Source organism: Podarcis muralis, chromosome 6, assembly GCF_964188315.1.
Source record: "Podarcis muralis chromosome 6, rPodMur119.hap1.1, whole genome shotgun sequence".
NCBI classification, from domain to species: Eukaryota; Metazoa; Chordata; class Lepidosauria; order Squamata; family Lacertidae; genus Podarcis; species Podarcis muralis.
In genome coordinates this window covers 21,203,348-21,217,112 of record NC_135660.1, presented here as the reverse complement: position 1 = coordinate 21,217,112, position 13,765 = coordinate 21,203,348, and the positions used below count along the sequence as shown (strand labels likewise).

The 13,765-nt window shown below is 42.9% G+C and overlaps 1 protein-coding gene across 5 annotated transcripts in view; it reads right to left on the bottom strand.

Moving 5' to 3' along the window:
- VEPH1 (ventricular zone expressed PH domain containing 1) overlaps positions 1–13,765 on the bottom strand; it is a 128,616-nt gene that overhangs the window by 70,635 nt on the left and 44,216 nt on the right. For all 5 annotated transcript variants that reach the window (XM_077929841.1, XM_028731387.2, XM_028731388.2 and 2 more), the window contains exon 7: positions 305–525. In XM_077929841.1, coding sequence (XP_077785967.1) covers positions 305–525 — 221 coding nt within the window. The remainder of the gene's footprint in view (positions 1–304; positions 526–13,765) is intronic.

Genomic DNA, 13,765 nt, shown 5'->3' with positions numbered 1-13,765 from the left:
AGTTAACTTGAGAATAAAGTTGAGAAAAGAAGGTGTTGATTAACTATAATACGCAGCAGTAAAAGATAACCATGGAAGGGTAGAAAGGAAGTCATTTTTTTGATTGAACTTTTATTGGAAAATGTATGATTAATTGTATTTCCCCCCTGAAAAATTATATATTTTTTTTTAAATAGAAAGGCATCTGATGGTTAAATATTTTTCAACTGATATACTAAATGTGACCATAGCACATCTAAGATGCCACACATATTCAATAATGTGCTATGTTACCTATATAAAGGAACAAAAGAACTGGGCTTACCTGCTCTCAGCGGTGGCGTCGTTTTCCAGCTGTTGGATGAGAAGTTTTGCTATGGCTGTGAAACTGTTGCTCATACGATAAATGTCTCTGCTCTGGATGCCCAGGATATTGGAGAAGGTGTCTGTGATGTGCTTGATCTCCAACAGAAGAATATGGTGAAATGAATGCTCCATGTTGGCCAGCTGATTAACCAAGTAGATCAGGCAGATCCTGGCTCTTTCCTATTCAGTTGAGAAAAAGATGGTTTTATAAAGTAAACGCTGCTAGTTTCAGACTACTTTACCAGAAAAATAAAATCCACAGAACACTTGTGGGGGAGGAATTGGAACCACTTGAGCATTTGCGTGAAAAATAAAAATCTCAAGTACGGCTGGGATAAACATGTTACACAGACTTAACGAAAGTCTTTGTTTAAATAACGCAAGCAAAATGTGTATAAAGATAGAAGGGGGAGCACTGACCCCTTTCAAATTCTCTAGTGTCTTGTATATTGTACACAGGGTAAATAAATGAGGAAAGTGATTGGCAACTATAAATCCTAATTAGGGAATGAGGTTGTAGTGCTCTTCTAGCTTAGTAAAATTGGAAGAAGAGGCCAAGAAGAAAGGAATATGATTCCAATGGGTGAACAGGCCAATCTAGATCAGTAGGAACTGCCAGAAGTACAACATCTGTAAAAGAAAAGATGGGCAGTCTATGCCATACCCTCGAACATTTCTCCGATGAAAATGAGGACGTCCCATTCCATAATAATAATTTTACTATTTATACTCCACACATCCTACTGGGTTGCCCCAGCCACTGTGGGTAGCTTCCAACATATATACAAACAACAAAACTTTAAACAATTAAAAAAACCCTTCCCTATACAGGATTGCCTTCAGACAGCTTGGAGGTTGGATAACGCCATACCCTCCAACATTTCTCCAATGAAAATAGAGACATCCTAAAGAAAAGAGGGACATTCCGGGGTCAAATCGGAAACCGGGATGGCTTCTCTAAATCAGGGACGTCCCTGGAAAATAGGGACACTTGGAGGGTCTGCTATGCTTGTTTAAAGGTAAAGGGACCCCTGGCTGTTAAGTCCAATGGCGGACGTCTCTGGGGTTGCAGCGCTCATTTCGCTTTACTGGCCAAGGAAGCCGGCGTTTTGTCCGCAGTTTCCAGGTCATGTGGGAAGCATGACTAAACTGCTTCTGGCGAACCAGAGCAGCGCATGGAAATGCTGTTTACTCAGATGTCATTCCCAGAATGGGCCTTACTCCCAAACAGTATACATAGGATTGTGGCTTAGATTTCCTCTCCAGTATCAGCCATGAAAACCTAGCAATAAGCAGACACAGGGCCAAGCTACATGTTACACAGGAGATCTGTAGGTGGATCTCCTAGCGTATTTTCTTTTACTCAAATGGAAACATGGGGAACTGTCAATTTTGTCATGCAGCGGCTGTTTTCCCAATCAGGAAATACAGGAACAGGTGCTGATATATAGATAGTGATTTGTTCCAGAGGGTTTCATGAAGGTGTGAAAAATGGCCCATCTACTTCCTAATGGGAGTCGACTCCAGTGTTTTGAACTCAAAGACAGTTGGGGCAGCCAGCTTTTTGATAAAAACAACAACACATGTGGAGAATACCGTAAATGAGCTGTGGCCAGAAGAAGCTACTGTAAAAAGTTTGACAACCCCAACAGTCTTTCAGCTCAAAACCCTGAAAATGAATCTCATTAGGAAGTAGGCAATATTGAAGTATGAGTACAAGAAAGACCTTGCCAATTCATTCCTCAGAAACAGCAGAGAGGACATAGAATATAGATCTCAAGAAGTGGGCTCAAAAATTAGAAAGTTTGCATTTAAAAGGTGGCTGATATATTTGGAGTGTCATGATTTTATACTACAGTGGTACCTCAGGTTACATACACTTCAGGTTACATACGCTTCAGGTTACAGACTCTGCTAACCCAGAAATAGTACCTCGGGTTAAGAACTTTGCTTCAGGATGAGAACAGAAATCGTGCTCTGGCGGCGTGGCAGCAGCAGGAGGCCCCATTAGCTAAAGTGGTGCTTCAGGTTAAGAACAGTTTCAGGTTAAGAAAGGACCTCCGGAACGAATTAAGTACTTAGCCTGAGGTACCACTGTACCCATCTCTTCACTTTTTCTTTAGGGTCAGAGAGATCAAGACATAAACGAGACCTTAAGTAATATTTAAAGAACAGTTCTGTTTCCCAGACAATATCTGCAGTAGACTCAAAAGGGCCAGGAAGCATCATCTAGCCATTTCCTACTTTGATCTAGCTGGCAGAAATCCAGAAGTGCTGAAATTCTGCTATGCATCTAGAGGAAATTGTCAAGGAATAATGAACTATACCATTATAGGATATGGAATTAATATGCACACACGTGCACACAAAAAGTCTATAAAAAAATTCTCATCGACTTAAAAGCAATAATCTTTAGCAAGACCAAGATCAGACGTCTCTTGTAAAAATAATGCTTGCATTTTAGTTACCATTGTTATTGTAGGTTTGGTTTTTGAGTGGGTAGGCTTATGTTCCTTATGGGAAGCAGATTTTCTATTTTTATGGTATACAATTACATTTGTTGACAGGGGAATGATGTTCATATAAAGTGTTGCAACCGCTTAAGCTGTTTTATTTTGCTGCATGAAAAAATATAAGGAAACAGCAGAAGACAAATGTGGAGTGACTCTAGATTTATCTTGGTAAAGTTATCGCCACTATTGGGCATTATAAAGGGTTGATAATTCAACTTTGGAGAATTTATCCAACAGACATTGCATTGTAAGATCTTTGCTAGAGGCAGTGGCGGAGCTTCATGCAGGTGGCGGCGTGGCATGCATCCCGGGGGCGTGGCACACCACCCGCAGGGGCGTGGTGCCCAGCACGGGGGGGGGGGGGGTCAGCCACGATAGCACCCCACCGGGATAGTGGTGCCTGGGTCGCTGCGCTCCCCCTGCCCCCATCTTCCTCCGACAGTAGCTAGAGGTTCCTACAAGATCAACCAAATTCAACAGCAAGTCATGACTAACTTGGAAGAACATACTGTATGTACTCGAGTATAATCTGACCCGAATATAAGCCGAGGCACCTAATTTTAGCACAAAAAAATGGGAAAACTTATTGACTTGAGTATAAGCCCATTCACTACACCACAAACCTGGTGATGGCGGCAGCGGCGGTGGAGGAGGAAGGAGCAGCCCAAAAGGGCTCTTTTTGGGCCGCTTGTTCCTCCACCGCTGCCTCTGCCGATCGCAAGAGCAGGAATGCCTCTCCCAACCGCAGCTCCTGTGCCTGCCCTTGTGAGAGGCCGGTGGCGGTGGGACCAGCAGCGAGAAAGGGCTCCTTTTGGGCCGCTCGTCCCTCCACCGCGCCGCCCGCCTCACTCGAGTATAAGCCGAGGGGGGCTTTTTCAGCATAAAAAATGTGCTGAAAAAATAGGCTTATACTCGAGTATATACGGTAGGAAGATCCCTGCTGGGTCAGGCCAATGGTCTATCTAGTCCAGCATCCTGTACTCATAGTGGCCATCCAGATACCTGTGGGAAACCCTCTAGCAGGAGCCGAGCACAAGAACACTCTCTCCTGATGGTGCAGGGCTCCAAATGGAGGGGTCCATGTCTTTAGCGCAAAACTTCATGCTTCAGACCTTCCGACCCAATGCATAGACGATGGGAGCTAGGGCCAGCAGGGGTTGTGACAGCAAAGTGGGGCAGTGAATTTGTGAAGGGGAAAGAAGGAGGGGGCATCTTATTGCATAATGCACATCATAGGTAAAGGGGACCCCTGACCATTAGGTCCAGTCGTGATCGACTCTGGGGTTGGGTGCTCATCTCGCTTTATTGGGCGAGGGAGCCAGCATACAGCTTCCGAGTCATGTGGCCAGCATAACTAAGCTGCTTCTGGTGAACCAGAGCAGCGCATGGAAACGCCATTTACCTTTCCGCGGGAGCGGTACCTATTTATCTACTTGCACTTTGACCTGCTAGGTTGGCAGAAGTAGGGACTGAGCAACGGGAGCTCATGGGGGGATTCGAACCGCTGACCTTCTGATCGGCAAGCCCTAGGCTCTACAGGTCAAAGGGGTGGGGGTGGGAGACAGCCAAGTATGTTTAACCCACTGTTTACCAGACTGTTGCTTCGGACCAAGCCGACAGACAGGCAAAGAGGCCTTACCTCAAGGCCGTACTCTTCTGCAAGAAGAAATCAGAAGAAACCTGGCCACCCCCTTAAATAGGCCAGGAGCAGGTTGGGTGCAGCCCCCGAGCCCCTGTCCCTGATTGGCCTTGTGGGCACTGCCTGTCCATACCTGAAAGGCCATTTGTGGCCAGAGGTAGGTGGTGCCAGGTGTCCATTCCCTCCTCTGGCCATGCCGGAAGATGGCGGCCTCCATGGACCCAGTGCAGCCACGCCATGCAGCAAATGCCACCCACCCAGAGCCCCAGGTGAGCACTTATTTGGGGAGAGGTTCTCAGTGACTTCCCAGAGACTAGCCAATCAGTACTGTGCACAGTCATCTTCTGCACAGAATGGAGGGGGGGGCAGCTTTTTTCAGCAGAGCTCAACCATGGGGAAGAATCAATGTTTTTGGTCTGAATGAAGTGGGGACATTTTGAAATCACCATCATTATCATGTTACACTTATCTTCTTCCTATAAACAAGGAAGTAGCAGCAAACCAATGCTACTTCCCTTAAACCTGCCTTAAATCATTACTTGTAACAGGCAGGGTGATGTATGAACAAAATCATAGTAATTTTAAGAAAAAACACAGACAATTTGGGGGAAGGATTTCAGACACAGACTCTCCAAGCAAGATGAATCACTGGACTGAATGCAAAGATAAGGAAAAGGTCAGTGGGGTGTCTATGTGGGTAGAAACTATTTTATTGCTTGTATTTCTCAACTGGACACTGCAATAAAAAAGTGACGTCTTTTGCCCTTTTGTTCTCATGCAATGCTTATAACTAGATAATCATGCTTATTATTTTTAATGGGTATTCTAATTATTTGTTTTGCAGAACAACTTCAGCTTTTATAGTGCCAGCTGTGTTTCTGTTTAATTCATCTCCAGTCCATTTTCAAATGAATAATAAACAACAACAAAAGACCACAAATTTAGCGGATTTTTAAAAAGATAAAAAGTGGTTTGGATTTATTTCATTTTAAAATATCTCTATCTAATCTTAAGTCATTAAAAGCTATATTAAAATTTAAAGGGTAGGGAAAAAAGAAATAGCAGCACCATCTTTTTTTAAATCTGGGAGGAACAATTGCCTATGAAATCCAAGATTTGAAACTGCAGAGGATAAAGAGAGGAACAAATTGTACATCATTTTTAAGATCAATACATTTCCCTAACCCATGTGTGAAAACTGGTAGAAGAATTTCATCCTGCAGTTGTTTCCTAATCCTGAGCAATGAATTTATTGCTTAAAGCATATGTTCCCATTCCAGTTTTGCCCAATGTAAATTATTTGCTTTAAGTAAAGGGGCCAGATGCACTTACATGTGCCACTCGCAGTCACACTGCAGTATGCATTATATCATTTTGCATTTGTAAACAAGAAACAACAAATTGTGCTATCAACATCCTCCTTCTGTTGTGTCTCGGTCAGCCACTACATCAGAGTTGTTTGGAGGTTGCAAAAACTGATATATGACCAGCCTCTTCCCCTTGAGTTTACCATTTCCCAGGGAAGGCCTCTTGCAGTAGAGCCCGACTCTTTTGTCTTGTATCTTTGGGAGATGTGCTGAGAATGAGGGCCACCCCCTTTCCCATATTACCTCCCCCAAACCAGAGTGGGATTCACTTTGAGAGGTAAGTCCTTTGCAGAGACGGGTCATATGTTGTGCCTCCAGTCTCTGTCAACTGAATGAGGGAACCTCTTAAGAACAAACCAAATGTGACATTAATTCTGAGAATGCAATTTATGTAGATGAAGAGGCACGAAAGAGTTAAAGTATTGCGAGAGTAGACATGATTTGTTTCTGATGAATCCAACTTTTGCTTTCAAGAATGAAGGTGGTTTTTCACAAAACAGTTATGATTTTAAAGGAATGAAGACCTCACAAATTCATGTAAGCACAACATGAAAGATGTGTGGATTTGACCATGACCACTAGAATTTTTGGATAAGGCTTTGGAAGTGATGGAATGTCAATACTCAATAAATCTCATGCAAATTTCAGATTACATAGGAATGAGTCAAAGCTGAAAGAAGCATCCTCCTTATAGTTTAAAAGCAGACCAATCAGAATAGTTAACTACTGTCCCAGACAATTCAAAACTTCAAAATCAGCAAATTTCAACAAATAAAGGTGCAAGACCAACTATCTTTGACAGTTAAGCATTCATAACTCAAATATTAACCAGTTAGTCATTAGGATCCAGTTTTAAGTGATATTACGGTACTTACACCTTTTTTATTTTTCAAAGTGTGAGGATGATAGATGCTGAACTTGTGCTGGCAAGCTCCCCATTGCTGTTTTTTCCCTTGTCAGTTCCATAAATATTTTTAAATATCTCGTGAAAGGTCTTCCGGGTGTCACTGAAACTGGACCTAGTGATGAAAATGCCCCATCTGTGCCATCCCTTCAAGTAAGCGTTACTCCTAATGTCACAGCCAGGCTGTAACCAAACACCTTACTAAGTCTGCATGTCAAAACTACTTAAGAGAATTCAGCATGGTAACAGAATGTAATGTCAGCGACTAAACATTTAAGCAGATACATTAGGAGGAAATATCATTTTGCCCACCGCAGGTATCAGGTCTAGGCACAGGCAACGCAGAGCTCAGCAGCTCCGAAGGGATAAAATGGGAGTCTTTCCACTGAACGACATCTGCAGCTTACATTTCAGATCGCCTTATAGGACGCACAAGTCTTTTTCAGTCATTTAAATTGCACGCAGCATCAGCTCAAGGAGAGCAAGCTGGAATGCACTCACTGTTCCTGCCCAGAACTTCTCCATGTTAACCGGCTTTGTGGATAAAATGAATGTGCATGTACGCTGTTGGAAGTAGAGTGGGACTGAACTACATGGTGTGTTTTCCTCTTCCTGGGTACATAATTCAGTTTGGTATTCCAGTGTCCTGTCCTCCTACCTTATCTCCCAAGGGAGGTGTTATGTATTGAAGTTCTCACCCTGGCCACCAGGAGTATTGTGTATGTAGTTCTCACTCAGGTCCACGTCAGTTATTTTAGGCGGGTAACCCTGGGTTGTTGTTGCTACATTGTTGACAGCCGGCTGCCTATAAAAGCAGGCCGGCTGAGCTGTTTGCTGTTCAGTTCTGTCCAGCTTACAAATAAAGAGCTGCTCTGGAGAAATCGCTGTGTCGTCTGCTATGTTCGCCCACAATTTAACAGGAGGATGCAGGTTCTCTGCCTTTTCCTCCACTTATGAGCACTTTCCTACAATCAGAAGAGGCTGCAGCACCAGAGAAAACAACAAACAACCTATTAAGGTGTTGAAGATTTTGTTCCAAACTCTCCCAACTCTCTCTCCTTACTCAGGAGGGAAGCAAACAGAGGGGAATGGCCCAGGGATGCTGACAGTCAGCCCATTGACTGTCAGCTGTACCCAGTTAAAGGGGCTGCCTAAGATCTAGAGGGAGCCAGACTCAGTCCTTGGCTAGGACTCAAGACTGGGAAATAATCATGATGGGACAGTAACCAAAGAAAGTACTGTATTTACTGGATTAGAAATAGTATGCTGCATGACGTAAGCAGCTCAATGTCTTGGGACATAGATTCTGTACTCTGTACACAGAACTTACTATGAGCAATGAGACAAAACCGCTAACTATTCATCAGAGGTGGGAACAAATGCATTTTAAAAATTACCCTACATCTTATTGCATCGACTTCCTGCAATGAACAGAAGCCATTGTGGAATAAAGAAGAGTGTAGTGTATATTGTTAGCCAAGGAATAATTTTATTAGATGGCTCATAAATATTGTTTTGATTTTCAAGGACAGCATATTAATACTGTCTTAGGAAGAGCCGCTCTCTCAATATATTGGTTTCAACCCAGAGTGTCCTTGGCATGAATTAAGAGAATTATTAACCAAGGTGGCTCCAATTTTCTGCTTTTTGGTATTGGCGGTTAGGCATTGGAATATGTTGTTGGTGTATGAAGGGCAGGGTGTGGCCATCGCCTACCCCTTCACTTTATGGGTATTCAGTTAAAGGAATCCGGCGGTTGTGGATCCTGCCCAATGCCCTGCTGGTGGCTGGGGGCCATGGCACCACCCCCGGTGACATCAGGGGAGAGCTTACAGTTGTATTTGCATCAACAGGCTCCCCCTACTGGTGGTTAACCCTTGTTAGACTCACCCCGCCCTGAGGGGGTGGAGTCAAGCTCTGCTGTTTATCCAGTGCCTAAGCCAATACCTCTCACATGCTGTAATCAATAAAGTTGTGGCCTTTTCTAGCCCATTAACCTCATATACTGTGCCCTTGTGTCTTTCTTATCCCCAAGTTGGGGGGGTGGTGCCCTTGAATCACAAAGTTATATAAAAAATGATAAAGCTGAACATGGAGATAACACTCCAAGGCTTATTAGCATATATGGAGGCACTGCTGGTGCTAATGTCACATAGTCACTTAATCACTGTTGCAAAGCAATCAGAAGGAAGGAATGTGAGGCATTTCCTGTATCTCCCCTGCTAAAGAAATCCACTCTCTTCTGACTGGAGCAGCTTGCAGTGGAAAGTATTGGTACAGGAACAAGTAAAAGATGCCTTGTGTCTTAACAGCTCTGTGGCTGATGACACAAATTAAACAGGGTAAGTCTTTTCAGTTGTAGAAATACAATTATGGGTGTGGCCTCTGATTTTATTTAGGACCCTATACTTCAGCACAGCAGCTTGCAACTTTCTGAAATCTGAAGGTCCCCCCCCCCCCCCCCGATGATGAGCTTGAACTGAAAACCAGAATTGTCATTAGTTTCAACTCAGAATAAAAGAGCAGGTTTTCCTAGGGAAACAACAGGGGCAGGGGGAACCATGGTTGGGCGTGGACCGGGAAAATACGGACCTGTGCCTAAAAAGCATGGGGCAAAATGCACGTGTGGATGAATCCTTTAACTAGTTCTTTTTAAGAATTTTTTCTCTAAGCTCAAACCCATACAGACTTTCAATCCGTTAGTAAACTAAGCACTGCAATGTCACCACCAAACCTTCATTCTCAGTGGCGTTGCGTGGGTTGTCAGCACCCGGGGCAAGGCAAGTAATTTGTGCCCCCTAACCCGTGGATTTGCGCCCCCTAACCCTAACCCCCAGATGTTGCGCCCGGTGCGGCCGGCCCCCCCTGCACCCCCCACGCTACGCCACTGTTCATTCTACAAACAGGTGCCTTTGGAAATCTGGGAGATATTAAATGTTAGTGCCAACACATATCTATCAATAACTCGTTTTCCAGGGAAGATACAAGTTGTAGTCCAACAACATATGGAGAGCCATAGATTCTCTATTCCGGCTTTAGAGGGTAGATATATAGTGGTAGCTTGGTTCTCAAATGTCTTGGTTCTCAAACGCTTTGCTTTTCAAACTCCGAAAACCCGGAAGTAAGTATTCCGGTTTATGAATGATATTTGGAAGCCAAACGTCTGATGCTGATGTCGGCTATTGTTTCCGGGGTCTTCACCAATCAGAAGCTGTGCCTTGGTTTTCAAACATTTTGGAAGTCAAAGAAACTTCTGGAACTGATTAAGTTTGGTGCTTTTATTTTTGCTATTTATTTTGCGTTTTTGTTTTTGAGGCTTTTTTGGTTAATTTTTGTGACTGTGTTTAACCCAGTTCTGCTACTCACTGATTGATTGTGTGACTGCGGAAGTGGATAAAAGCCTCCCATCCAAACAATGACTATCATCAGTGCAGGGAAGAAAAAAATTAGATTTTCATTTTTATCATCTACAATACTGTCTTATTTATTTTATAGTACAGTACATTGATTATTGCTTTCATTTTATGGATCAATGGTCTCGTTAGATAGTAAAATTCATGTTAAATTGCTGTTTTAGGGGTTGTTTTTAAAAATCTGGAACGGATTAATCTGTTTTGCATTACTTTCTATGGAAAAGCACGCCTTGGTTTTGGAACGCTTTGGCTTTGGAACGGACTTCCAGAACAGATTAAGTTTGAGAACCAAGGTACCACTGTACATTCTTTGTAGAACAAGAAAAAGGCAACTAATGTCATAACATGGGAAAAAAACCCTGCAAACATATATTGATAGCTATCACATTTCCGGTTTTTCAGGAGCTTAAGGTATGCAGACAACATCTACTTCTGTTAAGTAGTTCAAAAACACAGAAGATGAATTTAGGAAGCAACGTGCTGCAGACAAAGCAAACACAGTCACCAGAGCAAATACTTAAAGTTTTGAGGCTGTGTATGCCTAGTGCCTAGGTCATTCAAGCTGTTTCTGACTACATTCCACACAGCCTTTGAAGTGCACTGAAAGAGAGAGAGAGAGAGTCACTTAGCCCTATATATCCTCCCAATATGTCTGAGACAAAGTGTAATAGACTTCCAAACTCACCCTTTTTGTCTCATATCATGCCAGGGGAATCTATATCCTCTTTACTGAGAAAACTGCGATGGGCTGTACTGATACCCTCTCCTTAAGAATACTAATTAGAATATTAATTAGCCAGGGCAAAAGTTAAAAACAAATGATAAATTACAGTACTTTATAAAGGAAATTTAAATGGGATATGTAAACAGGATACATAGCTATCTCAAGTAAATCCTTTAAGGGAAGACCACACAGGATATTCAAGGAAACAGGAAAGCAGATATAAAGTTAACACTCAATTGGCACACTAAAATAGGACTGCAATTGGTTCCAAGCAACGTTTTTAGAAATACTGAAGACATGAAATTGTTGGAGCTTCTAAAACAGTTCACGTGCTGGGGGAGAGAAGGGAAGGAAATCAGCCACACACACACACACACACACACACACACCCACACACCCACACACACACCCCCCAACACATTATAGGATAAATTTTCTTTTTCTTTAAACAAGATTAGATGAGAAATGGCCATTGTTATAATACCAGGGGCCCTGTAGGTTTTCAGCGATACAGAAAAAACCACATTCCTAGCATTCCCCCAATTTAACTGGAGTAGAGACAAAACTAGGAAAATAGAATCACATTCCAGCCCTTGCAGGAAAGTGAATTGTGAAAAGTCTCCAGGCACAATCAAACATGGAGCTAAGGACGCTTAAGCCCATTGATTTCTATGTCCCTAGGCACACTTAACTCCGTGTTGGATCATGGCCTCACAGTTTAAATGGCAAACTCATAGAAAGACGCCTCCATCAAAAGCTGTGTCACAAGGACACATTTTCTTCATTAAGTTTCTTATTTTTTATGTGCTCCTATTACACTGGTTATCTCTTGCCGTACCAGAGACAATGCTTAATACAACGTGCAATAACTTGATAAAGTGACACTGAATTACTCGAGGGTCTCCCTTGGTTCAGCCATCAGAAGTGGGCCTTCAAGTCTGAAGGCAGGTCATTTATCAGGGAGCTTACAATCTGTCTTCTAGTCTTGCCAATGGCTACATTCTCATAAAGTAAGATTTATTACTTGAAGGTGCTGTCAGCAAGCCACCCCATGACAATCTGCAGAACAAAGTATCACAGTCCATTCTACAGGATACCCAGGAAATATTATGGGGTGAAGCAAGATAGGTAAAAAGAGAAACAATATTGTCCCACAATACTTCTAGGTCAAAATCACAATAATAATAATAATAAAAGGTCATGTTTCAAAGGTATCAGATCATAAAATAAGAAGAGAAGAGTCAGTAGAGAAAGAAGTAGAGAATTCTAGTCACAATCTTTTTGCAGTTAATTTCATAGGAAATATTTTAAAAATAAATTATGGGCTCTCCACTACCATTCTTAAAAGCAGTGCCTCTTGAAGTTTGAGGTGCTTCATAAAAAACAAAAAATCTTGCAATTTTTTCATGAAGCTGCACATTTGTTTCATGCTATATTATTATTATTATTATTACCAGGGCTTTTTTTTACCCAGAACTCAGTTCCAGCACCTCTCAGCCATTGCCATTGTAAGAGAACAAGAAAGGCATTCATGGTGAGTTCCGGCACCTCTTTTTCTGGAAAACTGCACACATCTTGGCTTGTAGCTGTTGATAGCCTTCTCCTCCAGGAATTTGTCTAATCCTCTTTTAAAGCCATCAAAGTTGGCAGCCATCTCTGCCTCCTGTGGGAAGCGAGTTCCATAGCTATGTGCTGCACAAAGATTTTTCTTAAAAAATCTGTCCTGAACCTTGCAACATGCAGTCTTCCGTAGACTGTGGTTTGCCTTACCAATGTATAAGTTATGGGCCCAGGTAATCATCATGGGAGGTAGCGGGTAACCAACTGGGAAATCTGTAGTCTCACTGTTGAGGTTCAGGGAAAGCTGGTATTCAACAGCCTAGCACAATAGATGGCTATACCTGATGTTGGACATCTCCCAGGCCCATTTCATTCCCTCCGTGGCAGCTGTTAGGGGCTCTGCTCATACAGTCATACCTCGTGTTGCATCCACTTCATGTTGCGTCTTTTCGCGTTACGTCCCATGACAATCTGGAAGTACTGGAATGGGTTACTTCCGGGTTTTGCCGCTCACGCATGCGCAGAAGCGCTAAATCACATTGTGCGCCTGCACAGATGCAGCACTTCGAGTTGTGGGCAGTTCACATTACGGACGGGCCTCCGGAACGGATCCCGTCCATAACACGAGGTACCACTGTATTAGAATTTAAGCAGTCTTTTAGAACGATTATGGTAATTAGGATGGGGAGACATTCTTTCCCTCTACAACTAATTAATCTCCCCTCCAATGACTTTTTGAGCGTCAAAGGGGCCAGAGCACTTAAATGCTTATAGCACTCTGAAGTGTGTGTGTGTGTGTGTGTGTGTGTGTGTGTGTGTGTGTGTGTGTTGAAAGATATTCATCACTATTAGGGGATCAAGCAAGTTAGTTTCCACCCCTCAATTTTCCTTCCTTCCCTCCCTCATATGATGTGCAACTTCTTTCTACATTTTGTGCAATTTAAAGGGCAGTAGACATGCGCAGGCCTATTGTTTAATTTACAACCCTTTTTCCTGCCTGGAACCGGGCCACACCCGCTTTACTACTAGAGGAAATGATTGCATTTTCATATATTTCTAGAAATTTGAGTGTACTGTATAGCTTCCTACCAAAGAAGAAGAAGAGAAGAAGAGTTTGGATTTGATATCCCGCCTTTCACTCCCTTTAAGGAGTCTCAAAGCGGCTAACATTCTCCTTTCCCTTCCTCCCCCACAACAAACACTCTGTGAGGTGAGTGGGGCTGAGAGACTTCAGAGAAGTGTGACTAGCCCAAGGTCACCCAGCAGCTGCATGTGGAGGAGCAGAGACGCGAACCCGGTT